The following is a 13,719-nucleotide window of genomic DNA, read 5'->3' as shown; positions in this document are numbered from 1 at the left end:
AATCCTCTGAAAAGTGTTTGCTTAGGAGTTGGTCAAAAATGGACTTTTGATTATTATGTGTATAGAATCTTCTTTTTACTGGCATAAAAGAATATTGACCAGTACTCAGGCATTTCTGTTTTTCTGAGCAATTTTTATTCCATTGAGTAAAATTATCATGCAAAATGTTTTAAGAGGGTAACAATTGGTGTACATATTATAATTATTTTAAGCAGCAGAATTTAAAGGTTAGTGTTGTGAATACCTTACTAGAAAACTTGATTTTTGTAAAGAGTAAAAGTATGCCTATATTATGGTTAGAAACCAAATTTTACATCAAAACTTCAGGAAGAAATAATAGTTACTATGAAAAGAACTTTTCTACATTTCTAAAAAGAACTTCCTAGTGCTTGGTTATTTTCCAAAACCAAAATAATCTTTGTGTTTTTCTTATGTTTGCTTGATAATATGACTAGGATAGAACTTCTGTTGAAGTATGTAAGCTCCACTTTGGCTGGGATGGAAAGTCATATTATTCTTGCATCTTAAACAGCTCATTTCCCTCCTTTATGCATTAAAGCTATAAAAAATGTATGGAGTAAAAGGATTTCTGGGTCATCTGCAGTGTGTTCTAAAATTTAAGTATAGATTATGTAGTGCTTGGGTGTATTCTCAGTCAGCTTTGCTAGAGGGGTATATTATTCAGCAGTTTTTTTCTTTTTCAATCAATTGCTTAAGGTCATTAAACAGTATTTTTGCCTTGGCTATGGTAGGCAGGAAAAATTATAGCCTATATTTGAATGTAGGACTGTGGTGACAAAAAGCATGCACTTTGGGAGTTAAATTGACTTGAGTTTGAATCCTGACTGTGACACTTGTTACTATTTGACCTTGGCAAGTCACCTAACCTCTCTAAACTTAAGTTGACTCTTATATAAATAGGCTGTATCAAACTTGCAGAGTTGAGAATTAAAGGAAGTAACACATAGTGCTATGCTAGTACTTAATCAGTACTCAATATAGAGTAGCTGTTATTATCTCTATATACATTTATGTTTTGTAGGTTACAATATTTTTATACATAACCTCATTAAATCTTCAAATCACTTCTATAAGGAGGAAAGACAAGTATTTTTAAAAAGTATTTTTAAAGAGAGGAAACTAAAAGTCAGCAACATGCTAGTACCATGGAAGGAATCCAGTAAGACACAGAATTTCTGATTACTGATCTAGTGCTCTTAAAGAGATGGAGCCCTTGGGAGGTGGGTGTGACAAGGTAAGCTTCTCTGAAAGAGTTTGGTCACCTTTGACATTGTCTTACTTCCAGTCTAACCTTACTCTGCAGCAGAACCAGATAGCTGAGAACATTCTGAAACTACAGATCTTGCCCCCAGGGAGAGGTGTGGGGTAAGTGATGACAAGGTACAGAGTTGATCCATTAACTAACAGTCTTATAACCATGTCCCAAATTATAATTAGAAAACAAATATGTGTCAACCACTCTATTCTTATAAATATACATATTGTATATGGCAAAAAATAACAGGAGCTGTATCAGTATTTTTCATAGGTTAATAAGAATTTTATGGTGGGTATTATGTTTTGAGAAATAAGGACAAGCTTTTAATCACAGACTAGAGCTTGTTTATTTTATTCTTAAGAGACTTTTTAAAAAATGACAAAGTAAAAGTTTGTTTCTAAACATTTTTATAGATTTAGTGAAATGAGTTATAGATAGATGATATTTTAATTAAATTCAGACTATACAGGGCATACACAAGTAGCTTTAATTTTAAAAACTCGCATAGAAGATTATGGTATCAAACATGACACCTAGATTCAAGTTTGTCTGAAGAATGTGAGTTATCAGGCCTTTGTTTTCTTTTACTTTAAATGTAAATGTACTCCAGGAGGCCAAGGCTGGAGGAGCTTGTGAGCTCAGGAGTTCGCAACCAGCCTGAGCAAGAGCCGAGACCCCATCTCTACCAAAAAGAGAAAGAAATTAGCTGGACAACTAAAAATATATAGAAAAAATTAGCCAGGCCTGGTGGCGCATACCTGTAGTCCCAACTACTCAGGAGGCTAAGGCAGAAGGATTGCTTAAGCCTAGGAGTTTGAGGTTGCTGTGAGCTAGGCTGACGCCACGACACTCTAGCCGGGGCAACAAAGTGAGACTCTGTCTCAAAAAAAAAAAAAAAAAGTAAATGCGCAGTGAAACTGCCAAAAAAATCAGAAACTATTTAGGGGGAAAAAGATGAGAAAGCTGAATCAAAACTGGGGTTGCGATGATTCACTGCACACATTAACCACTAAATTTAACTTTAGTTAAATGCCCTAAATGAATTATTTAATTAGATAGTCAGATATGTATAATATCTGATAAATAGGGAATCAGGAATTTTGTTTGTGGGTTATAAAAGAGGGCCTAAGAAGCAAGGCTTTTGTTAGCCCATGTGGTATCTTTGTGTAAGTTAGAAAAAGATGCCTGTCTGGGTGAGCAAACAAAAACGTATCCCTTTTTCGCTGTACCTTGTCAAGTCCATGACTTGCTAAGAGAACAGGGGTTGGATTTCAAACTCCCTCAACTAACAGAGTACAACCTGCTGAGAATACGTTACCTTCCTGGGAGAGGAAGAAGAAAAATTAAATTTTGGAAGTATGGAAGCCTGGTCTAGCATAATAGGGATGAAGCAAAAGTGCATTTGGTGTGAAAGCAGAAAAGAAGAAGCAGAAGTGGGAAAGAAGTAGGAGAACAAAATGTCAATTTTACTCATTTTATAATTTTCCTTGAGGCCATAGGAATCATTGTATCTTCCCAACCTGTCTGAAGTGGAGAGGAAAGGGAAAGAGGCAAAGGAGTTTTCATTGTTTGCCTACTTCTCGCTCTTTATTACCCATAAGAAATAGTATTTTCAGAATTGTCCTCATTTGCAAGACATTTTGAGATGTATTTCTCTTGAAAATAAAGGTTTTTGGAGTGTATTTTGCAAATGAGAAAAAGAAGGCACAAAAGGATTTTTGGACTTGCCAAGATCACCCTATTCTTTGGGACAAAACCAGGATTAGAACCCCAGTAATAGAAATGGTACTGGAAAGTATCAGCAGAAGCTAAGATTTCTTTTGCCTCAATGAATGATTCTTTTTGTAGATTTATCTACCAATAAAAAGTATTAAGTTTATTCAAAAGGAGATGCCTCTAAACAGGATAGTTTTGAGCACAAGATAGTTTATAGAATGTGTTAACTTACACAGATATCTCAAAAAAATGTGATGATAAAGATGCTAATGTTAATTTCTTTTATTTCTTTGAAAACACTAAGATTAAAAGATGCTGAGACCTGCATCTCTCTGATTTATGTGAGGCCCTGCTGGTTGATTTTTCGAAGAAGCGTTGCTTGATGAGTGTTAGCACTAGGAGGGAGAAAATCTGTCAGACTTTACATAAAAAATCTGTTGCTTATGCCCACTGTTTTCTTGTATGGTTTCTGCATAGTTGTCAGCACTTATTATCCTTAAGTAATTTAAAAAGCATTACTCCTTAAATTCTCTATTATTCCTATACAACAACAACAACAAAGTATTTTACATAATTTTTTCTTAAGAAATTACTCTTTCCTTTGGTCGCTTCCATTCTTTTGAATCAGCATATATAACTCCTCCTGAGCCTATTCCTAATCAACACAAATTCAGAGCATTCACTGATGGAATGAAATCAGGAGAACAAAATACTAGCTGATTTATTCTAGAAACAGAAAGATGTGGAATCAAGTCCCCAAGTCTACTTTAATTTCCTTAATCCGTTCCATTCTTTCTGCTATTCTGTGAACAGCCTAAATATACTCCTGCCTCAGGGCCTTTGCGTTTACTGTTTCCTGGAAGATTCTTTTCACAGATAGGTACATAAGTCATTCCTTTAGTTTCTTTTAATTCTGTTTGAATGCCACCTTCTTAGAGAGAATTTCTCTGACCATACTGTTTAAAACAACTTCTCTCCCACCTCTGTATCAATCTCCTTACCCTGCTTTATTTTTCTTCTTTTTCATCTCCAAGCAGAGTAAGCTCCATGAAAGCAGAGACCTAGTCTCTTTTGGCTTTTGGTGTAATCCCAGAGCCTAGATTATATCTGACACATAGTAAGCATTTTAATGAATCCTTGATGAATGAAAAAAAAGATACTTATGGCCAGTTCTTGCTGCTTTGTTTTAAGAGGACTAATGATAAGTTATGCTGTATCCATAGGAAAGCCATCAGGGTCTACATACCTTTCAGTTTAGGAGTTAGATATATGCAGTGTGAATCCAGAAGAAAGGAGAAAGACCACTGGGTTATAGGAAGGCAGGTTTTGGCTGAAAGTAAGGAAGAACCTGCTGATGATTGCAGCTATCTGAAGAGTATTTGATCAGTCTTTCTGTAGATGTTTATATAGGTTATATGACAACTTTCGGGATAATTGTAGAGGAAACCTAAGCATCTTGTGCAAATTAGATTATATTTCTTGCAACATCGGTTCTTAAAAGGTATAATTCTGTATTGACTCAAAAAATGAATTGAGTTTAGTTCTTCTGAAAAACGCTGCCAAACAGATGTATCTATTATGTTAACACCCCAAACCAGTGGTTGACAAATTGTACCTCCTGGGCCAAATCTGACCAGTCATCTCTTTTTGTAAATATTTTTATTGGAATACAGCCGTGACCATTTATTTACATATTGTCTGTGGCCTCCTTCACACTGTAATGCACAGTTGAGTAGTCACAACACAGACCACGTGGCCCATAAAGCCTAAAATATTTACTGTGTGGACATTTACAGAACAAATTTGCCAACTTCTTCCCTAAATCTAAAAAATATGTGGAAACCTATCTCTGTTCAGTTTCCCAAGTACTTTAATATTATCATCATCATTATCATTATTAACTTTGGTATCAATAAAGATCTAACCACAGTAATATAAACTACTCTGAATATTTAAATAGAGGGAATTTAATGCAGGGAATTGGTTACATGGAAGATGGAAGAGGCTGATAAGCCCATAGGTCAGCATCAGCAGGAAGATGTTGCCACTCCTACCAGCAAGACACAGGAAGGAGGTAGTTTCATCAGAACCTGAATACAGGAATCACATAACAGAAACCAGAATCATAGGCGGGAGGGCAGGGAGGATGAAGCTATTGCCTAAAGTTGAACCACAAAAAAGATTCTGCTTCTGCCTGAAATGCCGCCTGAGACAGAGGGAGAATGAAAAAAATTACCTGGCTTCTCCAACTAGTGCCTTCCATTACCTGAATTCCAACCAAAAGTCAACTGACAAAGAAATCTGGGAAATGGAGCCCACAGGGTTTGTTTCTTTAAAATACAGAGCATAGTAGAAAGTGGAGGGACAGCTTGACCCAAGACCAGCACAGCTGCTAATAGTTATTAAGTTCTATCTTCTGCCAGGTACAGAGCTAAAGATTTATATAAATCCTTACCTACTGGGTAAATACTAGTATAACCCCCAGTTTATAGAGAAGGCCTAGAAAATTAAGTAAATTGGTCAGGTCCATGAATTAAAGTAATGACCAAGTTAGAAAGGAATCCAGGTCTACCTTACTCCAAAACTCAGGCTTTTAGCCCTTTTGTTTTACAAATGAGAAAAAAGTAGTTTGGGGATATAAGAACTTTGCAGCTGTTTAATGCAGGATTAGGTCTAGAAGCCAGGTTACTTTTATTAGGTTTTGTACAACTCAATAAAGTTAAAACCTTTCATGCTATTATTGTAGCATTTAGAGAGTGTCCAGAGGAGACTCCCACTTAGATCATGGGGATGTCCTTACACCGTGAAACAATTATGAAGCAACCTTTCTGTACCCCAGTGTACTTTGTTGTAAAATGAGATTATTAATTTTAACTGCCTCATAAGAGTGTTGAGAGGGATTAAATAGATAGTACTTCTAAAAATCTCTGAAAAGTGTGCTACAGTCTGCATTTAGTAAATACCAGCTAGCTATTGCTACTGCTAGTCTTTTTGTTATACTGACCCTGAAGTGGTTATCACAGGAAAAGAGTAGATCAGAAATTTTATGAAATGTTACCCAAGTGTTTCATTAAACAGTAATATCTTCGTACTGGACATTTTACTTTTCTTCTATTTAGGAGAATCATTAGAAGATACTAAAAAACAGCATTTTTGTTTGGTTTGCCTTTAAGCGAATGGCCCTCATGATGTTTTAGTTTATTAATTCAAGGGCTTTTTTATGTATCAGTGCTTATACATGTGAAATGTCATTTCCTCTTATGTTTCTCTCTTTTATCTAGGATGGCCTTTTTCCAACCATTCCCAATATATGACCTTTTTCTTCCTGTCCCCAAGGCTTTACTTGGCTTCATTCTTCATAGTCTCCCACTCCAAGTCTTTTTTCTTTCTTAGCTAGCACAATTCTTATCATACTTTGGTGCATGCTCAAAATTTTCTTTCTCAACCAATATTTCCCTAGCTGATCACATGACATGTTGATCTTTCACCTATATATAGCACCCATAGACAACTTGTAACGTGCTGTCATATGCTATTTATATTGCCTTAAATAGTCCTGTAGTTTTTCCATTTTTATCTTGTTCCTTTAACTGTATTGAAAGCCATGTTTAGATGAACTTTTAGGTGGTTTGTGTTTCACAAATGCTTAAGTATTATGTGAAAACTTACAGCTAAAATTCAAATTATGTGTATTTTTTAAAAAATTGATGATATTTGCTTTAAAAAGTAGTCTTGCTGTGTTGCAAAAGCCACTGACAATTTTGGTCCTTATGTGGGATTCCCTGAAAATAGCTAGAAAAGGAAGGAATTCCTCTAATCTAAAACATCCCAAAGATCCACAAATTAGCAGACTATGAAACAAAAGACCCTGGAAGCATATCCTTCCAACATGATACACCATGTAGCCTTTGGTAAATGGTTTTGTTTTTTTTTTAAAGGCAAGCAAGAACGGTAATTTGACAAGAATCATTAGGTTTGGCATTGGAGTATCATATTTAAATGTGCTGAAAATATTTTAAAATGCAGGGCTCATAACACAATATGGACCTACTGCCACTATTTTCAGAATCGGAGGCTTTGGACTTAATATGGTAAAGGTTTGAAGCATAGGCTATCGGAGGTAACGATGACCACAGAGATATTTGCACATTGCACATTTGTGGTCTGTTATTATTGCACATGTTTTAAAAGGGATTCTTTACAATGTACTGAGCTCAGAAAACTATACAAAGCAAATGTAGAGATCCAAGGGAAGATAGTAAAAAGCCCTTAAAATGATCTCTGAGAATGCCTGTAACATACTTGTCATTTAGTCACAATTAAGAATTTTATCTAATGACATATTCTATTCTTCCATATTTAATGGGGATGTTTTCTCAGAGTTTCAAAATCATTAACTTTAGTTTTTAAGTACTATAGCTGCAGAACTCTAAAAGATAAGTCAGTTGTAGTCATATTATTCAAACACTGTGAGATGTTATAATTCTTGTGAACTTAAAGGTTGAGTTAGGATGACCCTGAGGTATTTGGAATCTAAACCTAGCTAGTTTGGTAAGAATTTTTTCTTCAAACAATTAGAAAAGTAGAAGAAGCATTCCAAATGTTTAAAAACAAATAATCCTCTCTTCACCCTCTCAATATCCTCCCCCACCCCCAACACATCTACATGTTTTGGACTATTTAGTAATTTATTTTCTGTGATGTTAATAGATTAAATGTAAATCTTAATAAATCCAATTTCCTTGAATTCGAAGTTGTTTAGCCTTGAGGACTAGCATTTTGCCTAGTTAGTCCACATTTAAAATATGGGAGTTTTTTTGTCATTGCTAGACAGTAAACAGCTATAGTAGTAGGGGTCCAAATCACAATTAATAGTGCTGAATGTCGTCTTACAAACCATAAACCTGCCTCTTGATTCATTAAAATAAAAATCTGGGAATAGCTATGGCAACTAGACCTCAAATACTATTACCAAAAAGGATTTTGTGTTTTAGTTTTTTCATGTGTTCTTAATGTATGTTTATAAGGAGATACCTGATAGATTGATTACAAACAGGACTATGACATGTATCTGAGTGTAGAGTTATATGGAACTAACATTTAACTTTGTTTAAATTACTTCTGTAAGTAAGATTACAATTCAAACACGTCTATCTGAATACTGACTGTAGAACAGTAAAGCAAATGCCAGAATTGTAGCCTGAGAGTAAGGTAGTAAGTTAATATGATGGAGTTCAGGCAATTTTAATTTTAGGGACATTGCTCCTTGGTTTTGGTATTTCCCAACAATCGTACCATTCATGATTTTATTTTATTTTAGCCATGCCCTTTGGGTTCCCGAGATTTTCGAGAGAAACAGTGTGCAGACTTTGACAATATGCCTTTCCGGGGAAAGTATTATAACTGGAAACCCTATACTGGAGGTAATGTATAACCTGGCAGAGCAATCATGCTTGAGAGCTTTGCAAATATAAAAGAGTATATAAATACATACAAACATGCACATACATTCACGCACATACTAGTTAAAATCAGTGTTGGCAAATAAAAGCAGGAAAGTGCCTATAGTACTATAAAGGTCTCATGTTTTAGTTTCCCTATAATGAAGTTTATACGTTAGTACAGATTATCACAAATCATTTCTTAAAACTTAATTCTGTTTAACAAGGTACAAAATTCCTAGAAAGGATATCTGCACATCAAAACCATATAATACTTTTGAGGCCGGGCACGGTGGCTCATGCCTGTAATCCTAGCCCTCTGGGAGGCCAAGGCGGGTGGATTGCTCGAGGTCAGGAGTTCAAGACCAGCCTGAGCGAGACCCTGTCTCTACTAAAAATGGAAAGAAATTATCTGGCCAACTAAAAATATATATAGAAAAAAATTAGCTGGGCATGGTGGCGCATGCCTGTAGTCCCAGCTACTCAGGAGGCTGAGGCAGTAGGATCGCTTAAGCCCAGGAGTTTGAGGTTGCTGTGAGCTAGGCTGACGCCACGGCACTCACTCTAGCCTGGGCAACAGAGTGAGACTCTGTCTCAAAAAAAAAAAAAAAAAAAAAAACCATATAATACTTTTGAATTCTGCTTGAGATTTCTTTGAGTTACATGTAAATTACATTATAGTCTTTGAATATTTGCAATTATCACCCTAAAACAAATTATGACAATATAAATCTGGAAAGTCTCTGTTCTTTCTTAATCAAAAACCAAGGATATTTCCACAGATTCTTTTTCAGAGTTAGGAAACATTTTTCCTCTTTAATTTGGGCACATATCTAGTATTAATTGTTCAGTAACCAGAAGTTTTTTGTATACTCCCAAAATACAAACTAGAAAATATAAAATTTTGTTGAAATTTTCTCTTGGAAAAATTGAGTATACTTTTAAAAAATGTTTTTATTATTGTTATTTCTGATTTAGGGGATACAAGTATAGTTTTGTTACATGGATTTATTGTGTAGTGGTGAAGTCTGGGCTTTTTGTGTAACTATCATCTGTATAGTATATGTAGTGCCCATTAGGTATAAATATACATTTAAGAAATATTTATTGTTTGTTTTTCTAACATCTTACTTTAAAAATTATCCAGTAGAGCAATATTAAAAGAATTTTACAGTGACACTGTATATTCACCACCAAGATTCTACCATTAACATTTTGCTATACTTTATACATGTCTATACATCTTTCTATTTATTAATCTCTTATTTTTATATATTTCAAAGTAAATTACAGTCATTAATTATGCTTTCCTCTAAATACTTAAGCATGCATAAAACATTAACCACAGTTCAATTATTTGTTTACTTTTTTCTTTTGAGGTAAGATTACATACAATGAAATGTACACATCTTAACTGTACTTTTCCTGACTTTTGACAAATGCATATACTTGTAAATCCCTATTGAGATATACAACATTACCATTATCTGCAAAATTCTCATTGTCATTGTCTTAGGCAGTCCAGAGCGCTGTAACAAATTACCATAAGCTGGGGGTCTTAAAAACTAGAAATTTATTTCTCACAGTTTCTGGAGGCTGAAAATCTGAGATGAAGGTGCCAAATGGTTGCATTCTGGTGAGGGCCCTTCTCTGGGTTGCAAACTGCCACCTTGTCATTGTATGCTCACGTGGCAGAAAGAGGAGGAAAGAGCTCTCTGGGGTCCCTTTTATAAGGGCACATATCCCATTCATAACCCTCATGACCTTTATTACCTCCCAAAGGCCCCACCTTCACACTGGGGGTTAGGATTTGAACATATGAATTTTGGGGGAACACATTGGGTCCATAAAAGTCGTTATAGTCCTTTGCAGTGATTAGCTGCCTCTATCTACTCCTCCTAAGAAGCAACCATTGTTGTGATTTTTTTTTCCTCACCATAGTTTAGTTTTGCCTTTCCAAAACTTCATATAAATAAAATTATGCCGTATACACTCTATTGTGTAAGTCTTCTTTAAGCTTGATGTTTTTGAGATTTATCCACATTGTTGTATATATTAATAGAAAGTAGTTGGTTATATCTGGGTGCAGTGGCACGTACCTGTTGTCCCAGCTACTTGGGAGGCTGAGGTGGATTGCTTGAGCCCAGGAGTTATGAGCAGTAGTGTGCTATGCTGATTGGCTGTTGGCACTAAGTTTGGCATTAATATTGTGTCCTTCTGGGAGTGAGGGGCCACTAGGTTGACTAAGGAGGGGTAAACCACCTCAGGTCAGAAACAGAGGAGGTCCAAACTCCCCCACTGATCAGTATGTGGATGGGGCCTGTGTATAGCCACTGCACTCCAGCCTGAGCACTCTGTGTCTTAAAAAAAAAAAAAAAATTTCCTTCCTTTTTATTGCTGAGCAGTATTCCATTGTAGTAACCAGTTTGTTTTTTCCTTCTGCTATTGATGGACACCTGGGTTGTTTCTAGTTTTTAGCTGTTATGAATAAGCTGCTATGAACAATTATGTACAATCTTTTTGTGAGCATATGTTTTCATTGCACTTGGGTAAATACTTAGGAATGGAATTTCTGGGCAACAGGGTAGGTGTGAGTTTAGTTTTAAAAGAAACTGCCAGATGTTTTTCCAAAGTGATTGCACCATACACTCCCACCAACAATGTATGAGGATTCTATTTGGTACACATCCTTGCCAACATTTGGTGGTTTTAGTCTCCTGGTGAGGATAGAGTGGTGTCTCAAGGAAGTTTCAATTTTTCATTTTCTGATGGTTGACTATGTTAAGCATATTTACATGTACTTATTGGCCATTTATATATCTTCTTTTGTACTGTCCATTCAAATCTTATTTTTAAATTGGGTTATTTATCTTTTCAAGTGGTAGTCATTTCTCAGATAAGTTTTACAAATATTTTGTCATAGTCTATGGCTTTCGTATTACTTTAATGGTGTTTTGTGGTATATATGTTTTTAATTTTTCAATTTTCAATAATTTTTCTGTATGGTTATTGTGTTCTGTGTCCTAAGAAATATTTACCTACCTAAACTCAAGAGATACTCTCTTATGTTTTATTCTAAAAGCCTTACATTTACATCAATGATCTCTCTCAAAATAATTTTTAGTATGGTGTGTATTTGTAGTGTACTTATGGATTTTCTGTTTTGTTTCATAGATCCATTTTTCAATCCTATGCCAGTACCACACTGATTTGACTACTGTAACTGTATAGTCTTGAACACAGGTTGTATAAGTCCCACTAACTTTGATCTTTTTTCAAGAGTTCTTCAGATAGTCTGTCTGCTTTGGATTTCCATATAAATTTTAGAATCAGTTGTTAATGTCGACAGAAAAACCTGCTGGGCTTATGATTTGGGTATTATTTTGAATCCATAGATCAATTGAGGGAGAACTGAGATGTTCATAATACTGAATTTTCCAGTTTATGAAGATGGTATAGCTCTCCATTTATTTATGTCGTCTTTAATTTCTCTCAACTATGTTTTCTAGTTTTATGTGGAAGGTTCTATACATCTGTTATTAAATCTATTCCTGAGTAACTTATGTTTTTTGACACTATCATTAATAAGACTTTTGAAAATTTCATTTTCAATAGTTTTCACTAGTATGCAAAAGTAAAATTGATTTTTGTATATTAACTTTGTATTCTGTGACCTTTCTAAATTCCTATGTTTTAACAGTTATTTTGTAAATGCTTATCATTTTCTTGGTAAATAGTCATGTTATCTGGAAATAGAGATCTATTTCAATCTTTATGCCTTTTATTTCATTTTCTTGCCTAATGTACTAGATTGGCCCTCCCATATAATTTATGCATGTATTGTATTTTTTTCTTCTTTATTCTATTAACATGCTGAATGACTTCATAGATTTTACAATCTCAAACTCATCTTATATTCCCAGGATAAAACCCTGTGTGATAGTGATATGTCATTTTTTATGTGTTATTGGATTTACTTTAATTGCTAATGTTTTATTAAGGATATTTACATCTATATTCATAAAAGATACTGATTTGTAAATATTTTTCATGTGATATTTTGGGCAAGTTTTGGTATCAGTGATACTCCGGCTTTCCAAAGTAGAATCCTTACTTATTTTGAAAGAGTTTTAGGAGTGATATTATTTCTTCCTTATAATAGCTCTCACTAGTAAAACCACCAGCCTTGGTATTTTCTTTGTGAAAATGTTTTTTCTTAAAAATTCAGCTCCTTTAACAGATAAAGGGATATTCAAGTTTTTTTAAAAAATTTCTTCTGTTTGACTTTTTGATTTTGTGTCTTTAAGAAATTTTTGTTACATACATGTTGTCCAATTTATTGACACAAAATAGATCATAGCATTCTTTTATTATCATATTTAGCATCTATAAAGTCTGTAATGATATATCCTCTTTCATTTCTAATATTGACAATTTGTATTTTCTCTGTTTTTCTTGATCAGTCTTCCTTGGGGTTTATCAATTTTATTAATCTTTTCAAACAACCAAATTCTGGCTTTAGTACTTTTCTCTTTAATTTGTCTTTTTTCTAATTTTTAATTTTTGCTCTTATATTTATTATTTCCTCCTTGTCAGTTCATTTTGCTTTTTTGCATTCACAGAATTTATGTTGTATTTTTATTTCCTTCAAAATATTTTATTTACATTGTGATTTAACCTCTGAGTTACTTAGAACTGTGTTATTTTAATTTCCATATATTTGAGATTTTCTAGATGTCTTTTTGTTATTCATGTATAATTGAATTTCATTAAGATTAGAGAATATTCTTGGTGAATGTTCTATGCATATTTGAAAATAATGTGTTTTCTGCAGTTATTAGATATACAATGTTCTATAGATATCCATGAGGTCAACTTGGCTGAGAATGTTGTTCAATCTTGTGTATTTTTCTGCTCTAGTTCTTCTATCAATTATTGGGAGAGGTGTGTTAAAATCTCCAACTATTTTATGGCTTTGCTTTCTTTTTATGTAAGATTTTGCTTTATGTATTTGAATCATTTTTAGTAGGTGCATATACATTTGAGATTGTTCTGTCTTGGTGCAGGAGAAGTGTCTGAAATAATTCACAGATTTAATAATTACTGTCTATTAGATATAATTTTGTACATAGTGAATTAACCCTAAATAATAAGATTTAACCTGAGGTAATTGATTAATATGCCCCTTCAGTTAGAGAATTCTTTTACATCCTTTCTGAATTAACATCCATACCTCTTTTTTTTCAGCTTCATTAAAGTACAATTTACAAAAAAATTGTATAA

At 34.0% G+C, this 13,719-nt stretch overlaps 1 protein-coding gene across 1 annotated transcript in view; it reads left to right on the top strand.

Moving 5' to 3' along the window:
- ADAMTS6 (ADAM metallopeptidase with thrombospondin type 1 motif 6) overlaps nucleotides 1-13,719 on the top strand; it is a 263,647-nt gene that overhangs the window by 187,805 nt on the left and 62,123 nt on the right. The window contains exon 14 of the mRNA XM_045566295.1: nucleotides 8,316-8,418. Within this exon, the coding sequence (XP_045422251.1) occupies nucleotides 8,316-8,418 (103 nt within the window). The remainder of the gene's footprint in view (nucleotides 1-8,315; nucleotides 8,419-13,719) is intronic.

Source organism: Lemur catta, chromosome 12, assembly GCF_020740605.2.
Source record: "Lemur catta isolate mLemCat1 chromosome 12, mLemCat1.pri, whole genome shotgun sequence".
Classification (NCBI taxonomy): Eukaryota; Metazoa; Chordata; class Mammalia; order Primates; family Lemuridae; genus Lemur; species Lemur catta.
The sequence above is the reverse complement of the archived record's forward strand: the minus strand, read 5'-3'. Positions and strand labels throughout refer to the sequence as shown.